At 38.9% G+C, this 24,670-nt stretch overlaps 1 protein-coding gene across 1 annotated transcript in view; it reads right to left on the bottom strand.

Annotated features, from left to right (window-relative positions):
- The window catches only part of LOC108554031 (MAM domain-containing glycosylphosphatidylinositol anchor protein 1), an 85,424-nt gene that overhangs the window by 51,416 nt on the left and 9,338 nt on the right, over nt 1-24,670 (bottom strand). Inside the window, exons 4-5 of the mRNA XM_017909157.1 lie at nt 18,978-19,001; nt 17,295-17,455 (exon numbers count right to left, since the gene is read on the bottom strand). Coding sequence (XP_017764646.1) covers nt 17,295-17,455; nt 18,978-19,001 — 185 coding nt within the window. The remainder of the gene's footprint in view (nt 1-17,294; nt 17,456-18,977; nt 19,002-24,670) is intronic.

Genomic DNA, 24,670 nt, shown 5'->3' with positions numbered 1-24,670 from the left:
CTATCTATCAACCAACAAAAGAGGTCTGCGGTTCTTATCGATAACTCGAAAGCGGAGTGTACAGAGAAGGCAGCTGGAGGGGCGCACGGAGAAGCTGGGGGGTTGGAGGATCGACGGGGGTGGATGGAAAGGGGAGAGAGACACGAAGCAGTAGATAGAAGCTAGAGAAGGCGGGGTGGAGGGCTTTGAGTGTTTGGTAGTGACGGCCCTGTGAGTGCCTCCACTTATAATACATTATACGAGGATAGTAAACCCCCTTCTCCGCTTCCTTCTGCTTGCTCTTCGCCTTCCTGAGCAGCTCCAAAAACGAGCTCTCTTCGGCAACTGAAAAAGTCCCCCGGACGACAGATGCTCGCGATTCTGAAACATTTATGCCACTTTCCCGCCCCTTCTAGTCCCCGCTGTGTCTCCGGATATCCCTTTCGCTTCCACCCCTCGTTCTTCCATTCAATCCACTGTCCTTTTGTCAAGATTCGTCGATGGGTGATTAATCGTTCGGCTGTTTTGCCACGTTTTGCGATTTTTCCGGCTTTCTTTACACGTACAAGGGGTGAAGGGAAACGCATTGATGAGGATGGATATGCCCATCCATGATCCAATGGTTGGAAACCAGCTGATGAGTATACGATTGTCGCAGTTTATGTTCCTTTCTCCATTGTGTGTATATTTGTGGATGGTTATGGTCCATTCTCGAGGATTCATAGATAGGTGTTAAATTTTTTGGATATTTTGGGATTTTTTGACACTTCGTGGCGAGTAAAGGGGTGAAGGGAAACGTGATCGTCGATAAGGAGTTTATTTCTAAGATTTCGTCTTAACCCTTTGTACCCGAGGAGGGATCCTCAGTTGTCATTTAATCTGATTCTGAAGATCAATGTTAATTAATATATCAAATTCAAAATTACCCAATGAGATGTGGAATGTCGAAGTTTTAATTTATCTAGAAATTTTTAATTACGGTTTTAAAAATATCGTTGACTTTATGACAGAAAATCTTTGAATTCCTATTTTCCTGTAACGAAGAAACATCGAGTGCAAAGGGTTAAATGGTTTTCAGGTATCGCGATACGTGTAACGATCGTTTGAGCGTGGTTATAAAATAAAATGCCCAAACAGAATTTCGTACCGTAAATATTGGTTTTCGTTGATGATAGAGATCAATAAGTCTGACTATTGGAAAAATCGACGAAGTATTCCTTTCAGCTTGCCCGACTATTCCGAGCAGTGTAATTTTAACAATCAACTCCCTGATTAATTTTATTTCACTGTACATAGAGATTTGGTTGCATCGACTAAGTTTCGAATTGAAGTTCAGAGACGAGGAGATTGTTGTCATCGAAGGGGTATTTATCGCGATACAACTTCGATTAATACCTTTCAATTTGCAGCGATATCTGGGGTAACTTATACCCCCGTTAATAAAAGATTTAAAACTAAAAATTAACACAACCTCCCACTTTTCCACGTGAAAAGTAATGGGCACACGAGTGAGAAAACAAACAAATCCCATCGATTGTCACACAAAACTCACCCTACCACCCTCGCAATTATTAACAGTGTCTCATCGCTTTCGTTATTTCTCTACTCGAACAGCTCCACGACCCCGTGGTAGACCCGAGCCTCGCAACCCCTAAGAAAACCGCGTTTCAACCGAACGAAGGACTCCACCCTTTTGCTCGATCGGTAGTAACGAGCTCGTCGGTCGAAATATTCGCGAAAAGTCGAAAGTCGCGAAACGATCTGAGCTCGTGGAAGACGAAAAGGGCGCCGAAGAAGGGAAAAATCCTTTTCTCGTTCGCAAGGCTCTCTTCCCGGCCGCGAAATCCATCCCCCCGCGTGGAAGGGTTCCGATATAATCCCGGGAACGGAGACGTGCAGCTCGCGTCCCGCACGAGGTCGCAAATTTGCAGCACAATGAGCGGGCCACGACTTAAAGGGCCGAAAGCTCTATGGAAACGAGTTTATCTTAAGCGAAAGACGCCCCTCGCCTAATGCAGTTTCCCTTACGCATTTTCAACTTACGATCGGCCTGGTGATCCCGTGGCTTGGCTGACGGCAGAGAAATGAGAAGGAAGGGGGAAATAAGAAGAGAAAAGGAAGAAAGTGGAGAGAGGGAACGAAGAGAAAAATAGATGACGTATATGTAGGTACAGGGTGAACCACTTATGCTGCTGAATATCGAGATCTTCGTGTTCGAATTAAATGCATAATCGAGTCTCGTCGAAATCGATGAAAAAATTAGGGAAAATTCAATCTCCAAAGAAGACCCAGATTTTTTTAGCATATTCTTTTGGATATCTTTTAACCGAGTTATCTGATGCATAAAAAGTCTGAAAAGGCCAAAATACTGCCCCGGTATGGGTTTCCAAAGTCTGCTAATCCGATTCGCAGATCAGCGAAATCGGACTGCGAAAAAATCCATTTATTTTATTCCGATTTCTAAAAATTTGTTCGGGGCAGTTATTTAATGAATAAAGAACGTAAAACAGCAAAAAAATCCGCATGTTAATAACCTTCCAAAATCCGAGTATACGATTATTTGATCGGCGAAATCTAAAACCGAGAACTATTTATTGTACGAATTTAAACGCACTGTACTTCTATGTAAATGCAGCTGCGAATCATTATACGTTCGTAATTCGTAGACAAACAAGTCTGTAAAGATGCGCAATACTCGAGAAAAAGGAAAAAGAAAGTGATAAATTCTGAAGATCATTTTTGAAGAAATGTTTGAAGATTTCGAGTAATTTTCGGGACGGTGATACTCGATCTTCGTATCGATCGATGCATCCCTCTCCAAAGAAAAAAAGAAAAAAGGAAATTTCAATGGTTGCAGCGATAACGAAAATTATTAAGACGATCACGTTAGGTGGTCCACCCTGTACGAGTATATGCACCAAGAGGAAGCCAGAGGAAGAGAGACAGAGAAGAAGAAATATACAAAGAGAGAGATAAAAATAGGAAGAAAGGGATGAAGAGGATAAGAGGTCGATGGAAGCACGGGAGACGGCGATGGAACGGCAGAAAGATGAAGAAGAGGGAAACAGGGGGTCGACGTGGAACCCTAGTCAGATATAATATCACACTACGTGCACCTATCTCTCCTGGTCTCCATTCTCGGCCCTCTTTCATATGCAAAACCATCGTCGGCGCTCTATTGTGGCGCATTGTGGGATCAGGAGCCTCGGTCCAGTCTACCACACCTCGTTTATTTCCCGCCATCTTCTCTCCCTCGACCCCTCCTTTCTCGGCTACCCGGCCTCTTTCGTCTTCGCCTCCCGTCCTCCTCGCTCCTTCAACCCTTAACCTTGCACCCCCAGCGCTTCTCCGTCGGTTCGACTGCCTCTCGCGCGAACCCCGCTTTTATTTTCTCGACTTCTGTTTTCGGTAGCGAGCTACGGCTGTTCCTTTCAACGGCATGCAGATAAATGGATAAGCTTGCTAATTAAAAGTTTCACAGGGCCCGATCCCTTTTCTTCGCATCCCGATGCTTCCGCTGGTCACCCAACCCATCTTTCCACCACGGTCCAACGTTATTTCTTCGTCTTCCTGGCTCTCCTTCCCGCCCGTTTCCGCCTCTTCCTTTGGCCTGGTCGTTCGCTTCGTTTCGTTATATACAAACTCGACCACCCAGCCGCCTCTACCACCCCGCCACTCGACACGCCAGCCGCGAGAACCGGCCGGCTTTACGCTCGAGATTTCAGAGGGCATTATTCCCGGTAGCTTTTGTTCGCCGCGTGCTTTTTTACAACCGGGACAACTTTAAATGTTAGAATTTATTACCGCATTCTCTGGCCGGCTCGCAGCCGTTACAGTGAAACGCACTCACCCGTACGCGCGTTTGCACGCGCCGCGATTAACCGATCGCGACGAGCGACACGCATGGGGCTGCGGCTTACGCGCCCAGCTACACGCGACCGTCATTTTTCCCGTCATCGTTCACTCTCTGTGCACCGCTATCGCGAAAGGGTTGCACGGCTTGTTGGGTCCTCGCTGCGTGCCAGCCGATTGATCTTGGTCCGGCCCGACTGCGCTTCCGTTCCACGCTCGTTTCCGCGTTCATTTCGGACCTCCCGGTAACAGTCGAAGCTTCTTGCAGAATTCGCGCAGAGTCTAGTTTCCGAAATTAGCTCGCGATTCACCCTTGCGTATATTTTTATACATATTTATTCGATGGACCGTTCCGAGCGTAGAATTCCGAATTGGAGCTATCGATTGTCGGCGCTGATGATTGTCCATATTGGTATTTTTACCAATTTTTCTCTTCCCCGCACTCGTTAATATCCGATTTCCATTCGCATTTATTTAATTTCGTAATTTATTTTAGATGGGATATTATTTTCGCATGGAAACAAAAATCCGGTGCGAGATTTTTGAAACATATTCGTCGACTGTACATTATTTTTAATCTCTTTTTAGCCTCTTCGAAGATAACGTGATATTTTCATGCGTTTTTCTGCCTGCCAAGGCGAGCCGGAATTTTTGCGACGAACTTCGGCTGAAATTCGTTTTCGTTTATCCTCTCGTTCGCCTTTGATTTAATTATCTGTACGAATGCTTTTGGAAGATATGAACCTATAATCCTGGATGTGAGCCAGGATATTCCTGTAGATGTAGATTTCTCGTTACCATATACAATCCCGGTGTGGTGTCTGCTAACCAATTCTAGTTACATGGTTAAAGAGAGTGGATTTGTTGACAGATCGAGTTGCAATAAAGCAATCGCTCGCCGAATGGAATATCAGAATTTCTGAATATCAGAATATTCTACTGGTACAACTGACGTTTATGTATATTTCGTTTCATTCGTTTCGGAGTAAAACCGTTTTCTACTTTATTTTTTCTCTTCTTGCGAATTTTTAATTTCGAGTTTCAAAGATATTTGAATAATTTAGCGAAATAAATCGATCGATCGAGGGCTATGAAATTTGTATACTGGAATAAACGCAGTCTAGGAGTAAAATGTTTAATTAGATATCACTATACAAGTATAGCTTTTATGCGTGTTTTATAGGAGAATTTGATGTTGAACATCGACGAAACCATTGCTTTTTAATCTCTCTCTTTTTGTTATAATTTTACGGCCGTTTTTTTCCAATTTTTTCGTGACTAATACACGTATAGCTCGACAGGAGAAACCCAAACTCGACATTGAGCGGATTCAACAATTTTTTCTCCCTTTATGATCAAAGTTATATACGTCTATCCATTTACAGATTAAAAATAAAGTCATAAAAGTACGTGGCGCCCATCATCGATAAAAATTTGATAGAGAAACCTGAATTGTTTACACTCTACGTTATTACACCTCGATACCTCCTTGAATAATTTTTATCGAAATGATAAAATATCTAACTCGGTTCTTAAAGAAGCGAGAGGTAAAAATTTCGATTTTTGAGTTAGAAAATTGTCGAAATAATTTTCGAGCAATTATTACCACTCTTGCAAAATTACACCGATTCACCGAAGAGAAATTTGTAAACGCGAAAAGTATTAAAAATAATAAAAAATAAATAAATAATATTAAAAATAAAAAATACTAAAAACACTATAAAAGGAGGTCCTTTACTATAGTATATTATAAAAAAATAATAAATGGGATGTTGCATCGGTGATGACGCGATATCGCGTTGGTGCAACGCTATGACATGTTCGCCGACTTATAATTAAGCTAATTTTTCGAGAGAATTCGTTCCGCTATGAATTACTGGGCCAGGTCGAATCATCGGCTGGAAATTCATCGGATACTCGGCGAGGACCACGCGATATGCTGCTAAACAGATTACTTCGCGGCGTGTACCAGCGAGATATGAATTTTGAAACCGTCTGCTTTGATACATGCACATTCGTCCGGGGCAAAGGCTTAACTTAATCTTCCTGACTTTCGACGTAATTTGTATCACGAGCTAAACGAGTTGAAATTTGGCCGTACATATCATGAATCTGTACCGCTCCGACCCTTGGACTCGCCTCATTTTTCAGCTTTGATTAACCGTTTAACGTTCTCGGATTCGCGCGACCTACCGCGTCGAGTTGTGTGCCGACCTTTAATATAAATATCCGTTTAAATCACGGTTTTATCTTGCCCGCTGTTTCCCTTTTTCCAAACAGACGGGTAACATATATTTTGCGCACGGTGATCCGTTAAGATCGATCGCTGTAGGGAATTTTCTTGATTTAACGCTCGCTACGGAAACAGGAAATATACGGGTCACCGATTTTCCACCTTTTCGGCAAGTGACTGGGAAAATAGTTATTGGTCGTGAATCTACGTTCGGTGTTCCGTGGGGAAAATCGTGGAATCGACGGAAACATTTTTTAACCGCAACGTAAAATATCGTGCACACTCGGTTAAGAATAAAGTATCATAGCTTTGAATAACGAGCAGATTTGTGATTTCAAATTCTCGCGTTGATAGGGAGGACGTAATTCTATAACATAATTATAAATTAATTTTACGCGTATAAAGGATATTAAAAATATTCTTAAATTTAGGAAAATTGTAAGATCGAAATTTGGAATTTTCGTGTTACCAGATTTATGATACTAAGATTTAATATTTAAATATTATGGGGGAAAATTGTGGACAATAAATGCTTCTAAATTATAAATAAAATAAAATAGTTTTAAGAATTCATTTTGTTTCGTGTGGCGTAATTATAAAGTTTAATTTATTATATTGATAATAAATCATATAATTATGAATCATAAGTGTACGATTAATTTTAGTGTTAAAAATACTAACATTTCTTTATATCAAGGGAAAATTTGGAAAATTTGGCTGGAAAAACGAAATTCGAAATGCTCGTTCTATTATATCTATGATACGAAGCTTTAATATCTAAACGCACGGGATGCACAGGCTGAAATGAGCATAGCACTCTGCCAGTTACACGAGAACCCTGATAATTCCACTAGAGAAAGCGTCTATCTTATTAGAAATTCCTCCGTCGAGCACCAGTCACAAGATTCTCTAATCCGCGAACCCGAAGTTCTTCGTTCCCTCGAATTTCAATTTCACGAGGACCAGCCTAGGTTCTCCGAGGACCTCGCGCGACTAGACCTTTTAACGCGTAACGAGACGTACTTTCTCGTAGACATCGTATCTTATTGTCACACGTGCTTCGCACTTCATTCCGTTGTACTCGAACCGTGTTTCATATCCAGCCATGTGTTCCTCGACCGCGATGAACAACCAGATACGACCTTTTTACGTTTGCATTAGATTTATTCGATGCTTCTTACTTCTCTAATTTTTCTGTTGCAGTAAAGCTACATATTAAGAACAAACTCTGCGATATGGGGATGATCCCACCTCTTTGTTTCACTTTTGTCACAGCGTGTCTCTTGTCTCCAATTTTTCTGAATATCAAACCAATCAGTTCAGTTCTGTCTGTGTCATCGTTAAATAATCGTAGGTTTTTCCACCAATTCCGTGGACACTTTGTTTTTGATATTACCCCTCTAAATTTTTGAAAAATTAGCAATAGCCAACCTCGATGAACAATGACCTTTTCACGTTTGCATTAGATTTATTCGATGCCTCGTACTTCTCTAATTTTTCTGTTGCAATAAGGCTACATATTAAGGATAAACTCCGTATCCTAGCGATATGGGGGTGATCCCATCCCTCTATTTCACTTTTGTCATAGCGTGTTTCTTGTCTCCAATTTTTCTGAGGACACCTATGATCTGCGTGGCCCAAAGCAATCAGTTCAGTTCAGTCCGTGTCATCGTTAAATAATCGTAGATTTTTCCACCGATTCTGTGAACAGGTTCTTTTCGATATTACCCCTCAAAATTTTTGAAAAATTAGAAATAGCCAATCTGGCTTTTTATTTTATTCGATTAGTCACTTGCGCTGTCTTCCGTTTCTCTTCGTCTCTTCAGGAATAGGAATTCTTTCAAACAGTTATCCGAATAGTCGTTTCATGCGCGAAAGGGGAATACGAAACGAGGTTGTTGATACCATTAAGGACCAAGTGTAGAACCGCAGCAATGGATATGCTAATAACAGATTATAAACAATACGGGTTATTTCAGAACTGTAACAAGTGAACTTGGGATTCCAGTAGTAGGTTCAGCAATAATGCAGACGACAGGCTTCCGCTGAATGGGAAGCTTTATGCCGTCCCGATGAATTAGTCCGGTGTTTCATCGTTTTCGTTCGACGCTATCGAAGCGAGTCGATGTTTTAATTAATAATTCGTCGTGGAGCTGTTAAAAATTGCAGGCAAACGATGAATCGGATCTAATGCTTCTGACAGCCGGGCATGAAATTCAATAATAGATTCGCGAGAACCCGCCCGATCTATCGATAATTAACGTTGCCGGTGTTTCCAGCAGCTGATAAATAATGTAAGCGACAATTAATTTTAGCAGATTTTTAACAGGGATAAAATTAAATTGGAAATTTTTGTGGCACTGCTTCGCTTCGCCGTGTGTCGAGAACCTCCAGTTCTTATCGCAAAATACGATAAATCTTAATTTTGATAATTTTTCATCAAATTTCACGTGGATTTCCTAGATTTCCAATTTTATATTTTCCCTCTATATTTATTATACATTTATCATCCTAGATTTTCCTCTGCTCCCTACTATAATCTGTAAATATTTGGTAAGAAAAATCCTTAATGCAATTATGTCACTTGTCAATTGCAGATAAATAATTACACCATATTCGTTGTACGTAATCTTCGACCCTTTAGTCCCCAAATTATTTAATTACTCCCAATTTCTCTGTTATAAAAATAAATAATTTCTATGATATTTAACACTTTGCACTCGAGAGGTGAGCTTCAGTCACCATTTCACAAAATTTGGAAAATCGATATCAATTAATATATCAAATTTAATGCAATGTAACAGTGTGAGAGGTATCGAAATCAAATAATTATACAATTCTGTTATTATATAATTCTTTATTTACTGCTCAAAAAAGCATCGTCAGTTTTTTAGTAGAGAATCTTTGAGTTTCTACACTTCTCCAGCCAAAAAATCGTCGAGTGCAAAGGGTTAATAACCAACTCCTTATGACAATAACGTTGCACTTCGCGACGCAAGGAATGTGATCCGAAGGGAACGACAGGGTCGAATAATGAAATACTCGATAATCCATTTTCCGTCACCTCAGTCACCCTGGTCGATATTAAATCTACACCTTGCTAGTATAAAATCTGACATCACGTGTTCTCCGACATGGTAACATACACCTGACTGATATATCTAGAGCCTCTTTTCTACCTTCTACCAATGACCAATCGGCCTATTTCTTATTTAATCTAGATTAATGCTTATTTAAAAACATGCTCATGCAATCTCGGTCATCGCCTCTCGTTATCATATAATCATGCATCAAGGCATGCCTCTTATAAGTGAGAATCCATAGATACTCTAAGAACAATCCGATATCCAACACTCGACTCGATCGTCGAGACCCCGCTATTACTTACGACGCATAACACATCTTAACATTGTGCACTCAACTGTCGTCCAATGCAGCTTGCATCATATTTCATCCCACGAACAAACAGTCTCAAGTGTGTTGTGCAATTGTGGAGAAACGTTTTGTGCGACATAACGAGTTCGTGCGTTTTATTTATTTCTCTCTCTCTCTCTTTCTCTCTTTTATTTTCTCTCGGCGAATTTTTCCCCTGCGACGAATCAGCGGCCGATCAGCGAAACGCAATCTCGCGTTTGCAGATTTTTCGTCGGGAAGCACCAAGTTCGATCGCGGGACGAGTAAATCGTTGGTTGAGCAACGTTAGAAGCTGTGGTTAAATAGGGAATCGTCTGTCATGGTCGTGACTCATGGACGCTATAATTTCTCACCAAACAGTCGGTTATGGTAACAGATAAACGTGGTATTAATGGAGAAAAAAGAAATATTGATCAGTGAATAAGAATAATATAGCGATTTGTTACTGGATGGGTTATGGTAATAGAAATGGAGGTATTAAAGGTAAGAAATATTCATTTATGGGAATAAATAAAATGGAGTATAATTTATTACCGAAATGGTAACAGAATTTGCGATGGTAATAATTAAAGAGGCAGGCGGTTATGATAATGAAGACAGGGTTTTCCTGCTGGTTAAAGGTGCAATTATGCGATGGTTAATTGGTCACGTAAATTATGGGATATTAAAGATCAAGGTTCAAAGTTTGGAATATGAATTTTCGAGTATGCTAGGAACTAGTTTCCGGAAATTTTTGGATAATTTTTCAACGCATTTTGGTGAGCATGGGATAATTATTACAAATTTGTGGAATATGCGAGATACTCGTTCTTCGTGCTTTCACGTGTTTCTAAGCATCGGCTGTGTTCCGCGCCGGAAGTTCCAGTTGTGGCGTTTAAGCGTCGAAGCTTAAATCTAAAAAGCCAAGAAGCCATTTACCGTGCTTCGAGTATCTTCACTGGAAATTGCCATTCCAAATTAGCCAATGCGGGAAATCGAGTTTAAAAAATATTCGAAATTTTCCTAGAAAAATTTCAACTCCCTCGTTAATTAAAAACACCGTGACCTATTTCAATCTTTCCTATTAAATTACCAGAATACGTATAATTTGATGGAAAGCAATCAACGAAAATACGAAAATTAAATTAAAATCAATTTCTCGAGTCGCGAAGAGTAATTATCAAAATAAAATGTACATTTGAAAAAATTCGAAATTTCCTCGATTAATATTTCGTTAAGAAACGCGTCGCGTGAATGGCGTTTATTTCGATTCGCTGTACTCTTCTCTGCACACGAGTGGACGAAAAATTCAGCGCGAATGGCAACTTTCGATCTCGGAGCGACATTGTGGAGAAAACGGGGAAAATTGGCGATATTATTGGCCCGCGGGGGAAAGGCGAAATCACCGTGGCGAAACTTGTATTTCTAACCGGAATGTCGCTCGCTGCAGAATGCATTTATTGCCGGCTATTCATCGGCGCGTGAATGGGAAGATTAAGCTTTTCGAGTACGCTTGTTTAAGTTGCTCGTCTTGCTGGATAGGCGCCGCCGCGAACAACCAAGCCGGAAGAATATTCGCGGAGACTTTCGAATATTCGTGCCGGAGACGCGAAAAATATCGTGGGAAACGCGAGGCAGCCTGAAAATTCCTCGGGACACGTATGGCTCAAAGGGAACTCGGTGCTTTTTTCAACAAATTGCATCGCTATTTGCCAAACTCCTTGTATCCATCTTGTATTTACAATCTTTTTTCAAATTCGCGGAGTAATCGAATATCTCTTTAATATTTCCTAAAAGAGGCTGTGTCGCGAATTTTTGAAAAAGTTGCTCGGTTTACCCTTCGTATACCACTGGTAAACTGTCATTCGAGTTTCGTTTTATCGATAAATAAACTGTTCGATATTCCTACATTTTCTCCTTGTCGAAATAAAATTTTTGCTTCACAGAAAGGTTTCACTGCAAAATTGTGAGAGAGCAAAAATATTCTTCTTTCAATACCGTAACAAACCTCGTGTCCAAATTTTTTTACTGAATAACGAATTTTCCACTAACATGTCTAAAAATACCTTTTCATCTCCAATTATAAAAATAAACAAACAAATAGATAAATAAATAAAACCGCTTTTGCATACCACTCAGGTATTGATAGAATGATTATTAATGTTAACAACACTTATCCTACCCTAGATCTATTCAGCAAATCTCTTCACTCTATAAAACAACTACTACATCGCATCTCTCTGTAAAAAATTTTGTTTTTCTCATACTTATACACAACTAGTCTGTTTGTATATTTTTATTTTTATTTTTATTTGTTACCATTAATTTTATACCTCATTGTAATAATTTTCTTATAATTTTTCTAATAGGTTAATCCCATAGAAATAAGTAAATAAATACAGGAAAAGAAGATCGAAAAATGTAACTCAACGTATTTAAAAGAAATAAAAAGAAGTATTATCGTGAATTGGACAGAAGAATGGGCCCAAAAATTGAGAAGAAAAATCAAACTGCAAGGGTTGAAAGTGTCTGGTCCCGGCCTTGTTGGCTCTACACCTTTCCCAGCGTAAATCACAAGATATCAGCCGGTTTAGGCCAGAGTGATTTGTCATTCAGCGTATTCGCAAAGGGGCAAAGATACTCGGCGTGTTTACGGCCGTATATATGCGCATACATTTGGCGCAAGACTTTAACCGGGACTCTTGATCATGAGGATGAAAATGAAAATGATAATTTGTCGTATACGAATCAGCAAGTCAAATACCCGGAGTTAGGCGGGCTCGCGCTTCGACCGCGTCGCGCCCGAGAAAGAATGATGATTTTCGTCGGTGGAACAAGCGATAACTGAAATTATGCATGCGCTTTCGAAACACATTTTATCATTGTCTTTTCCTCGCCTTTCACCCTGTGTCAATTTCATTCGGGGCGGGCACACTCGGCCGACTCCATGGGCTCTTTCGAAGGCGAAGAAAGTAAAGAACACGCGAATATTATATTATTCTGATCCGGAATTAAAGAAAGGAGACGAATTTTTATTTTTTAATTTTTGTTTTTTCAAACATGAGTATCGTGTGAGACTATATGATATTATAAGAGATATAAATTTCATCGAAAGATGGAGTAATTCCAAAATTTAATTTTCCTTCATTTCCTTTAATTTTTTTTAAAAATTCTTAAATTAAGTTTAGGTTCTCCACTTGTTAAGTACTTCTAAATATTGCAATTTTGAATTGCTTTTTGTTCCTCATTTCGTTATTCGCTTTAAATAATTTTCTCGATAAAGGATAATTATTGAAAATATCGTTAATAAAATACTGCAATATAGCAAAGACACTGATATTATTATTTTCTTTTTATTTAACGACATCTGCGAAATACTTACAGCTCGTTGAACCATCATCACTGACTCCATCGTTTGTCTCGTGGACAAAAGAAGTGTAAAAAACAGGGGGAAAAATTAACGCGACATGGAATTAAAAAAATTTCTTACTTTGGAGGGATTTTTTTACGAGTTCCTCCGGCATCTGAAAGGGTGTAAACGACTATAGGTTGGAAGCAAGTGCGAGAAAGAAGTCGAGTCGCGAGTCCCATTGGCAAAAAGAATCATTCATTCCCCGAGTTATAAAGTTTAGGGTTTCATGGCTTAATTAAAGTCTACGGGGCAACTTTCGACGAAAATCTCTTCGAAAAGAAATATTCTCTCTGCCGACTCTTCCATGTAGTAAGAAATCCGTTCAACAAGTGGGATCGTAAAACTGTCAAATATATTTCCTCGAGTTTCACTTATGAAATTATCGCTTTTGTTTGCGCGAGATAATCTGGCAAAAACATCGATCGGCGGAAGAATCATTTTGCAACTTTTTAACCCATCACACGATATTCCATAGAAATATCCATGGGTACCGTGTATCCTTCTGATATCCTTTTATACTTTTATATTTTGACACAGGAGAAAATAACCCTCGAAAATTATTACGATTCATCGAATATCTATATATGAAAGTAATTGCGATGGAAATTGAAATTTGCAATAATTTTGAACTCGCGGGGATCAATATTAAATACCTTTTATGAATCGTAACGAGTTAGAAGCTGTGGAATATCAATTTGGAAATATTTACAAAAACGACCAGAATTTGCAATAATTTCGAACTCGTCGGTGTAAATATTAAACGTCGAGGCAAATATGATATTGTCTTTAATTTTCGCGATAAATAAAAACAATTACGTTAATTACGCGATTGCATGAAATGGAATATATATTCAGTTGTTGAAACAGCGTATAATAAAATATGGCAGACGTTGTCGGAGGCACGGAAGCAAAGAAGTGGATGAAACTCGAATACAATTCGACTTTTAACCAGCACGTAAAGATAGACCGTATGTGGATATGTATATAGAGCGTATAAGGTACATTGCCTTGATTTCTCTAGGGTATCGCTTTTTTTCCGCGAGAAATAGAATGCAGCAGCCGATAGAACACCAATGTTATTAACTTTCTACATAATTTTTCCAGTCGAGCGATTAAATCAAAAATTTCGATCGTAAATCAAACGAGGAACTCCTGTAATCGATTTTGTTTCTAGCAAATGCTGTCGCAACTAATGCAAATAATAATTTAACTTCGCCTATTCAATTATATAAATAATTGAGTTACTACATTGGGAATTACACCAGCATCGACCTGTTTGAAATATTTAATGTTTAATGTTTATTATATTCGTACCAAATATTTGCTTCTCTATGTTTACAATAATTAATAATAATTGTAATTTCATTTACTTTTTTATAAAATTAAAAGCAATTGCTAAATCACAGATTTTTTAGTTTCTATTTAATTATGTTTTAATGTAGTCTAAAAAATTTTGAAGACTATTTTCACACGTACATAATGTAGGAAAATACTACGAAAAAAAGACATGAAATTTTAACGAGAAAGCAGGTAAATTGGAAATTTTGTTACAGAGGAACATACTAGTATCGATTAATATCTACTCTGCGAATCGATCTACTTTTCACTAATGAGAACAGTATACTGTAACGTGAAGGAAAAATTACAAAAATTTCCGAAAATCTCGAATTTAATAGTTATAACCAATAATAACAAATACCATCGAAATATTTTGAAAATTGCTTCAAGAAGGAATGAAAAAATATACGAAAACAACGATCACTGTATCTAATGATACTTTCAAAGAAGCACTCGAATTACACTGGCAATCTGACTTTACAGTTACTAGTTTTCTGCTCTGCTTTGGTCTAATTTAATAACAACTATAGTTCCGATTTCGCATAATCTACTTTCCAAGCTACCGCTATTTTTAACACGTTTTAGACTGTTTCAAAGGCAATTCTCTTTCTTCTCATTGTAACATAATATTCAACGCGATATTTAAAATCCGATAATTCATTAAAATATATAAAATCGAATGGATAAAACTAATAAAATATGGATTTCCCATCAAACAGTCTAACGATAAGCACATGCTACCTTGGTATCGATTCCTAGCAGCGATTGAAAGGCCAGTTCGCATCGACCTTCTTGTTCATCCTATATATCGTCGATAAAATATTTATTGCGATAAAATAAACATAAATCGATAGGGGAATATGTACAGAGTGTTTCGAAACGATGTAACAGAGTCTTCTGGTATAGAAGTGATAAAGATCAATAAAAGGAGTCACGGAAAAGGCAGAAAATAAAATTTAGGAACTTATTTCTTCGAGAAATTCGAACAAATGGAAATCTCGATCGAGATTATTAATAGGCCTTGAAAAGTGTTTTCCACCTGTGCGAGAAATAAATTTATAGAAGCAATTCGAGTCACTCGGCGGTATGACAGATTAATGCAATATTCACCTGTATCCTAATTCGACAGTATGCTCCCTTATAAAAATAGGACTTTTAGACTGTAATAGATATTTCGTCCTTATTTTGAAATTTACGGATACAGGTCACTCAGGGCCATTGATACCTAATCTCTGCCATACCACTCGACTGTTCTTTCTTCAATCGTTACCTAAGCTATTCCGATCCCGATCCTATTTTCAACTATTCAGAGCACTGCTGACGTTCTTTACCTCCATCGTTCAAAAAATTCAGCAATTTCAATACTCGTCAAATTCAGGAGTCAAGAAATACGATTTATTCTCGATCACTGGTCGAAAAATAACCTTCGAGAGGGTCAATGCTTGGGAACTACGCTATAATACTTATGCATTTATAGCCCGTAAACACGAAGTCAGATAATTTGCAATAATAACGATGAAGTGTTACACGATCTTTGGATCGACGAGTTAATATTGCTATAATGCTATATATAAATACTACTATAGAGTCACACCGTTTTTAGTACGCTGGAGAGTAGTAGAAACTTCGGCTAAAATTTTTGCAGACTGAGGACTGCAATTAATTCTAGCTGGCTGAACCTTGACAATTAATGACTGCTTTAGTAGCTATCTCAACTAACTGAAACTCTAAAAACTGCCTCTATTTTTCAGAACGGGCCCTTTAAGCACGAATGGAAGGCAAGGGCCTCCCCCGAAGGAGGAGAAAACTCCCTCCGCGCCAAAATTAGGGGTGGAGGAGACTTCTCCTTCCGGGTTAGGCCCTTCGAAGACTCACCCCGGCTTACGACGGGGAAATGACTCCTACTACTCATTTGGCAGTTAGATTCTAAGTGCTGAAGCCTAATTCTCTACATTAGACTCTTGAACGATGCCTCGTGTTCGGTGACCCGAGATAAGAACGAAGTTTAATCATAATAAACAAATAAATATTGAACCTCGAATTGCTCAGCATTTAGGATTTGACTGTTAGAAGACCCTAACGTGTCCTTACAGGAACACTTCTATCATTGCACCCTAATAAAGCCTAAAAATATCCTACACTATTTTAAACATGAGAAAAATATGGTATTTTTCTTTTCTCTGCAGCAAAGTATAGTTAAACCAAGAAAAGGTATAGACCTGTCAAACAATCGAAGCAAGACACTGTACACTTTGCAATTTTTTCAAAGTTTCAAAGCTTTCGAGGAACATACCAAATATATCGAGCACAACGTAGACTCATGACACCATAGACTCCGAGCACCATGTCGCGTTCATGGCGCGTGAAACACTCTGTAGAGAAGAGGGTCGAAGCGAACGAGCCGGACGCTCTAACTACGCCTGGAACAGTCTCGCGTCACAGTCGTCATCGTGTGTACACAGTGGAGGAGAAACAATATGCACGAACTTCTCGCAAGCTATCGTCAGCTATTCTGCAAGCTATTCTTTCTCTCATTCTTTCTCGCTTTCATTCCGTGTCCGCGGGTTCCTTTCGCTTCCTTTCCCCTCTCTCCTTCTCTCTCTCCTTTCTTCCCTATTCTGCCCGTGTTTCTTTGGCCGGTTTTGTCTCGCGCTTGTCTCGTTACCGAGAGGAACCACCTTCCGGTCGGCGAGGTCCGGTGGAAAAGCCGTGGAACGACACGGGGAAGGAAGGGACGCGCTCGAAGGAAGAAAAGTATGCTCGAATAGTTTAAGTCACGCGGGCTGGCACGTTTGGTTCGTGTGCAGCGCTTCTATCGGCTGATGGGTGAAAATGGATGTCGTACAGAGAGAGATGCTTGGTGATGATGGCGGCTGCTGCGGTGGTTTTCTTTTTCATAGCTGGCAGTGGTGCAGTTAAATGCAGTGCTGTGAGGTGCAGGCACACACGCATATAAGTAGTGCAGTAGTAGTAGTAGTAGTAGTAGTAACAGTAGTAGTAGTGATGGTAGTAGTAGTAGTAGGTAGTAGTAGTAGTAGATAAGGTAGTCCATTACAGGCGGACACAGGTTAATGGTAAAATAGTTACCCGGGTCTTGGCGCCGCCAGAGTGATCTCCGCTCGCGGAGGAGGAAGGACTCACCCGGTATCCACCGAGGTTGCTCACCACGCAGGTGAAGGTTGCGTCTCGACCCTGCGAGATCGTTATGTTCTCCAACCGGCGAACGAAGTCTGGCTCGAAACCCGCCACTGCAACATAAACGAGATCATTTTTCTTAGCGTCACAGCGTTTAAATCATCCTTTTATTCTTATTTTTATTTCTCCTCTTTTCTCTTCGCCATTCCTACGCGTAAGTGTAGGTGTCTCGGTGACTGTAGAGATATTTCGACGGCGGAAGTGTGGAACGATTGTTGGGTCGAGTAGATTTGTGTAGGGCAGAGTAGAAAAATGGATCGTGCCGCTATTTTATGGACCGTTTATTTTTCTTTTCCCTTTCCCTTGACGAGTACGCGTAGGTGGTTTTGGATAGCGGGCACGAAGAGAATCAGATGTTTCGATGACTAGAGAAATATTCGAGTCGTGGCAGTCCGATTTGTGGTGCAGTTAAAACGATTATTGGGTCGAGTAGAATTTTAGTTGGGATTTGAACAGATTTTGGGTATTGCTTGGTAATTTGTTTCGTGGTTACGTGGTCAGTTGTTTCGGAGGGAAATGGGTCGCCTTGGTATCGGTGATGGTATTTTGCAACAGTATTCCCGATTAAAAGATCCATATCGAAAGAAATTCATCGTACGTCCACGTATGCAATTTTTATCCTTCGTACCATTTACATTTAACCAAACGGGAAATTTAAATTTTAAAAATCTTCACAATTCATTTATAACGAAAAGCTGCTCTTTGTACCGTATTCCGATTCCACCATTTTTTCAAATAAACTCCATTTGACTTTTCGCTTTATAATTCTCTAGATCCACAAATTTCCACTGATATTCCAAAAAATTCGTAACTCTGATAATTAGTACGAACATTCGCGCCGCTAACTGCACAGGTATATAAAAGGAGACAAATTTGGTGGACGACGTGCAATAGCTCGAAAATTTGGAAAATAGGATCTATGGACATAATAAAATCCGACGTATAAAACGAGCTAGCCGCGTATCTGGAATCGGATTGTCCATTTTCTCGAATCGCGAAAAAAGGCTGGTTCCCAAGCCGGGACTGCGTACGACCATTTTCGAGATTGATGCCTTAAATTGCCCTCGCGTCGATTTCAGCGCTTAATTCCGCCAGATATACCGCGTGAGACGCGTGAAGCTATTTAAACGTGTATTTTCGTTCCACGAAAATTGGAAAACTATTTTCCATCCCGACATAAACAGATTATCCCGGTGTTAAAAGTTCACGGAAACTTCGCCGTGTTTTGACATTTATATTTCTATCCGAGGCACTGGACAAAGAAGACAGTCTAATTTCTTAAGAGAAGGTTTACATTTGCATTCGCCTTCTTCAAAAGATGCTGCCTTTTTAGTCCACTTTCGGGAAGTTAACGGTTTAATTAAAAAGGATTCGAGTAACTTTGAAATCTCGGCGAAAGATAATTTCAAACCACGTTCCACTCTCCACTATTATCACCCACATCGTCGTATTTCCAAAATACAGACCGAACACGTTTAATCTCTGCTTCGATCAATCGCACGACGAAAATCGGGTTTAAAATTCGACGCGAAATAATATCACCCGTGAGAGGAGGTAACAATGATAAAGATTTACCGGGTGGTACGCTAAGTGCGTATACTTGTCACGTTCGCGGCGTTTTCCATCATTTTCCATCATCTTCGATCATTCCGGTCATTTCACGCCGGAGAAAGGCGTATATGCGCGAGTGTATCGAGAACGTGTCCTACAAATCTATAACGGCAAACGTAGTCTCAAATTCTGCGGAGAATTTTCGCCCCGAAATTCGCCGAGTGAAATTCACGCGGTAAACGCGGTAATTAAATTTCGCGGGGAAAAATTTTCGCCGCGTCACGCTATTTCGGCAAGGCACCGGAGCTTCACGACCCACCAGACTGTGTCACAATCTCTGTTCATACGGTACGTCCCAAGACTTCGATTACAGATAAGGGAAATTTGCTCCGAAGGAAAAGGACCGACGGAATATTCTCGCGAACCCAATAATAATTAACCGCGGGAGGGAAAAAGGCTGAAAAAAGAGGAAAAATATGACGACGAGCATAAACGAGGGCCCGAAGAAGAGTCTAATTTTCAGAGACATCAGGTTTCTTAAGAGAATGTTATCTGCAAAGCAAGCAACGTCGAAAAGTTTTACTGGCGCACACTTCGGATGCTTTATCTTCCCTGGTACAGAGCAGCGCGGAAAATTCTGCTCCTCGAGATTTTCATTTTATCGTCTCTCTTAAAGAGAGTCCTACTATCTCTGAGGAAACGCCTTTTTCCTATATTTTTTTTTCCTTATTTTTTTTCCAAGCTAGTGGTCCCGATTCGGTAATGATTTCAACACGACTTTTGGCAGAATTTTGACAGAATTTTCACAGAATTTTGAAAATAAATAAATAAATAAATAAATAGAAAAGGAAAAATTGATAGTGTCAGTGGAATTCTGGATTGTAATTAATTGTTTCGACTTCTTAATAGGATCCCATGAGTGCACTGTGTAATTGAAATTCGCGAGATGTTGCTCCGCGTTAAGGGACACGAGGAACTGAAAATTTAAGGGATGTAAGGGATTAAAAAGTAAATTCGCAGGAGCGAACGTCCACTGTAAAAAAGTAGTCGAGATAACATTACTCCTAGAGACTCGTAGAGGAGCGAGATAACCACTCGCATAACTAATGGTCAGGGTTATGGATTCAAGTATCCTCCGTGATAATCGTTAGTCTTTGCTTCCTTCCTGTTCAACTATGCTCGTGTTAGAGACGTTTCGCTAAAATTTTCTCTCGCTCAAGGATTTCCTCCTTTCAAAGTTTGAAAAACTGAAAAAATAAATAGATAAGGTCGTCCAAGAATTTCGGAATACTTTAAATTATTTCAAAAATTCGTGGAAAATTATAAACATTCGACAGAGAATATAGAAAGAGAAAGAGAGAAACAAAAATGAATCCAAAGAATAAAATCTAAAGTAAATCAATGAATAAATATATTTATACTAATTTCAAAACCAAAAATGAGAAATACTACGACACGGGAAATTTATGCAATTTAAAATAATTTCTTCGTTTTGGGAGCAATGATAACCGATATCGTAATATTTATACATTACGTTATTACGTAATTAATTGGCATTATACGTCCATTAATAAATTGAAATCGATACAAAAAGGGGAAAATTGATATCGCGTATCTGTGCAGATCAATGTCGTAATCGCGGCTAATAAGGCAAAAATTGTAAAGATCGAACGAAAGCACGTTTTCTGCTGAAATTTAATTACCGTATTTCCCAGCGAATACGTAATTCGGTGGGTGTAAGTACAACGAATAATTTACTTTTCGTTCATTCGTCGGGGCAACTGCTTTTCGAAATTACTCACACGAAAAATGTGCTTCCCAATCAGCGGACACGCCTATGTACCACGTAATTGTTAATCTACCAGCTTGTACGCAACACAATGCTTTTCAATAATGTATTCGCCAGCCATAAATTTGATAACAACAAACAAAGTACCCAGCAACGGAACGATAAAGTTACACAGGCTCGTTTGATTTAATATTCATTCGCGTATTCTCCATATATTTCTGGAAACCTCTTTTTCTATGTGGAAATAAAAAGAAATAAGTTAGTTAAAATTCGAAACAATGTAAAATTGTCACGTGATTATCAAGGTACGAAAATATAGATGTAAATAATGTCGAAGATAAACGATTTGATCGATGTCAAAATATATTTACATTAATTTCGCTGGAAATGTAAAATAATTCGAAATAAACAAATTTACAGCCGTGATAAATCGTGATTTACGAGGATCAACGAAATAAACAGAAACAATGAAGGAATTTATTAAACTCGCCTGTAACTTACGATGCAATTCATATTTATTAATGCAGCGATCGCTGCTATATTTATAAACGGTACAGCGAGGAAAATTTGTAATTCGTTCGGTAGTTTCGGAATATAATTCATTTCACGTTCTACCATCGTCTCGATTTTGCTAGATCTTCGTCGAATAGAGGTCTTCTAAAACTCTCGGTACGCTGGCAAAGTATTCCTTTCGATTATGAAATAAATGTATGCGCATATTCATGCAGAAATTTCGCGCAATTGACTATTTCCTGGCATACACGATAAGATATTACATTTCCTATAGAGCGCAGAATCGAATTAACCACATTTCGTGTAAACGAATTTCGCGTGGGAATGGATCGGTAAATTGCGAAACGAAGCGTTAAACGTCGAATTTTTAAATCGAACTCTTCCTCCATTTACATTTGACTTTGATTTACCAAGAAACGTGAAAATAACAAGGAATGTAGAAATTAACGCGACACAAATCGCCTGTCAACAGTTGACATCCACGATTTTTGCATTACGTCCATACTCAATTCACTGAAACTTCGAATACCCTGATTTTCAACGCAGAATTACAATACCAAGAAAAGTGAAAATAAGGAAAAATGTAGAAATTAACGTGACACAAATTATCTGTCAACAGTTGACATCCACGATTTTTGCATTACTTCCATACTCAATTCACTGAAACTTCGTATACCCTGATTTTCAACGCAGAAATATAATACAGCTAACCCTCCTATAACACGGTAGATAGGTTCCTAGAAAATGCTGTGTTGTGTGAAACCGTGTTGTATGAGACCCAGAGCCAATACAAAAAAGGGGGTTACGTTCCGAAAACTTAGTAAAAATAAATTTTTTTTTAAATTCTACATTAACAACTTAAGTTTTATTAAAAATATAAATGTATGTACAACGCAAAACAAAAAAGAACAAAAATATTTTAATTCAACGCAATTTTAATTTAACAAATTTCGTCGTCGTCAATGCTCATGTAGAAGTACAGTGCTGTACACAGGTTTTTGCAATTTTCTTATCGTGTTAGAGCGAAACCGTGTTATAGAGTGCCGTGTTGTAGGAGGATTTCCGCAATTTATGAATCGTGTCATAATGAAACCGTGTTATAGGATGCCGTGTTGTAGAAGGGTTTCCGCAATTTATGAATTCGTGTCATAGTGAAACCGTATTATAGGATGCCGTGTTGTAGGAGGGTTTCCGCAATTTATGAATCGTGACATAGCGAAACCGTGTTATAGGATGCCATGTTGTAGGAGGACTACCTATACTCGATATTATTTGATTTAAAGCGGCATACAGTGCATACATTATGTAGCGTTCTATGTGTCGAATCTCTTCGACTTCCAAGAACGTTTATAACGTGTGAAATTAATAATGCGTGATTTGTTTTGTAATATTAGGGATCGCGAGCGTGATGTTAAAATGGAGTGTTTATGTACAGTAAAAGTATACAATAGTTATAGCAGAGACGTTTTTAATAAAAAATAATTCATTGAAGTATTATAAAAGAACATACCAGAAACTAAATTATTGTACACAAACAGAATTTATGGTAGTATGATGTAATATTAAAAAATATATCGAAAAATAAAATGTATATTAAAAATATGTACAATATTTTATATTGTATATATTTTTTTCATACTGTATTATATATTAATTATTATATATTATATATTATATATTAATGCATACCAAATAATTCTCAAATAGTATCAGAAAGAAAACAAAATTCCTAAAAATAATAAAAATAAAAGACAGAGCTGTGATAAAGAAATCGACCTATACACGAGTATCACCAACGAGAAAGATGTGGTAAGGAAATCGGGCGAAACACGACTATTGCGAGGAGAGAGAAAGAGAGAGAGAGAAAGCCAATAGCCTAGCCATAGGGCCGAACGTAAACATCACTGGTCAGGCTCAAGGCTAATCTCCGACGACGTTTCCTCGTCTCAGTCGAACGTTATTCCTCGCCGCGTTCGCATGAAATTTGATCCGTTACCATAAATACGCGTCGATGTTTTTCTACCCAGCCAAGTGAGACTCGTCAGTTGCATGTATTCTTCCTCGCATTCGGCCGATATCGCTCGACGTGCGACTGTGTAACTTCGCTATTGAGTGTGCTACGTGCCATCGAACCTTAAACCGTTAGGTAAGGAGTTAATAGTTTGCTTGCTACATATATATACACACAAATGCATAGGCGCGTGTGAGTGGTTGCCGAGCGAAGAGAAGTGCGAAGTCCAAGGATTTTTCTAGAGAGTTCGGTCACGTGGTAGCGACAAAAAAAGAAACCGTTATAACCGTCATCTAAAACCGTTACATAAACCGCGTCAGTCGAGCCTCGTCCGTCTATAAAGCAACATCTCAGAACCGGTGTCTATCTATTTCTATACCTTCGGCATATATTCCAATACAGTACTTAGACGTCACAATACTTTTAACACATTACCGACTTTTCTTAGACATTCACGTACTTGCCTTTAATAGTTTTGTCAATTCTGCTTCAATTTTGATAGGGTGAAATCACGAAAAGTTATTGCATAGTTTTCAATTTCCTCGTTTATAGTTTCTAAATCTCGACTGCCTCTGCTGATTTTCGGCCCTACTTGCCTGGGATAGACTGTTTTAATTAGTTTGCCCGTTCTTTCTGCATTTCGACCTATTGTGTTTGAAATATAGTACCGAATAGAACAGGCCGCGGAAATCGGTTTCGTTGTTTGACTTTCATCGCTTACATTTTTCGAATCTCTACAGATTTTCACGATTCTTGAACATAATTAAGTACAGTGGCCTGTGTTTTAATTAGTTTGCCGGTTTTTTCCAGATTTTAATATATCGATTATGAAAAATAGTACCGAATGTGACAGGTTGCGGAAATCGTTTTCGTCGTTTGAGTTTCATCGCTTATATCTTCCGAATTTCTTCAGATTTTCACGATTTTCCAACCTAATTACGTGAAGTGATCTGTGTTTTAATTAGTTTGCCGGTTTTTTCCCGACTTTAACCGATCGTTTATGAAAGATAGTGCCGAATGTGACAGGCCGCGAAAAGTTTTTGCGTCGTTTGACTTTCATCGCTTATATCTTCCGAATTTCTTCAGATTTTCACTATTTTCCAACCTAATTACGTGAAGTGATCTGTGTTTTAATTAGTTTGCCGGTTTTTTCCCGATTTTAACCGATCGTTTATGCAAGATAGTGCCGAATGTGACAGGCCGCGAAAAGCTTTTGCGTCGTTTGACTTTCATCGCTTATATCTTCCGAATTTCTTCAGATTTTCACGATTTTCCAACCTAATTACGTGGAGTGATCTGTGTTTTAATTAGTTTGCCGGTTTTTTCCCGATTTTAACCGATCGTTTATGAAAGATAGTGCCGAATGTGACAGGCCGCGGAAATCTATTACGTCGTTTGACTTTC

This window comes from Eufriesea mexicana, unplaced genomic scaffold, assembly GCF_001483705.2.
Source record: "Eufriesea mexicana isolate 0111107269 unplaced genomic scaffold, ASM148370v2 scaffold15581, whole genome shotgun sequence".
NCBI lineage: Eukaryota > Metazoa > Arthropoda > Insecta > Hymenoptera > Apidae > Eufriesea > Eufriesea mexicana.
The sequence above is the reverse complement of the archived record's forward strand: the minus strand, read 5'-3'. Positions and strand labels throughout refer to the sequence as shown.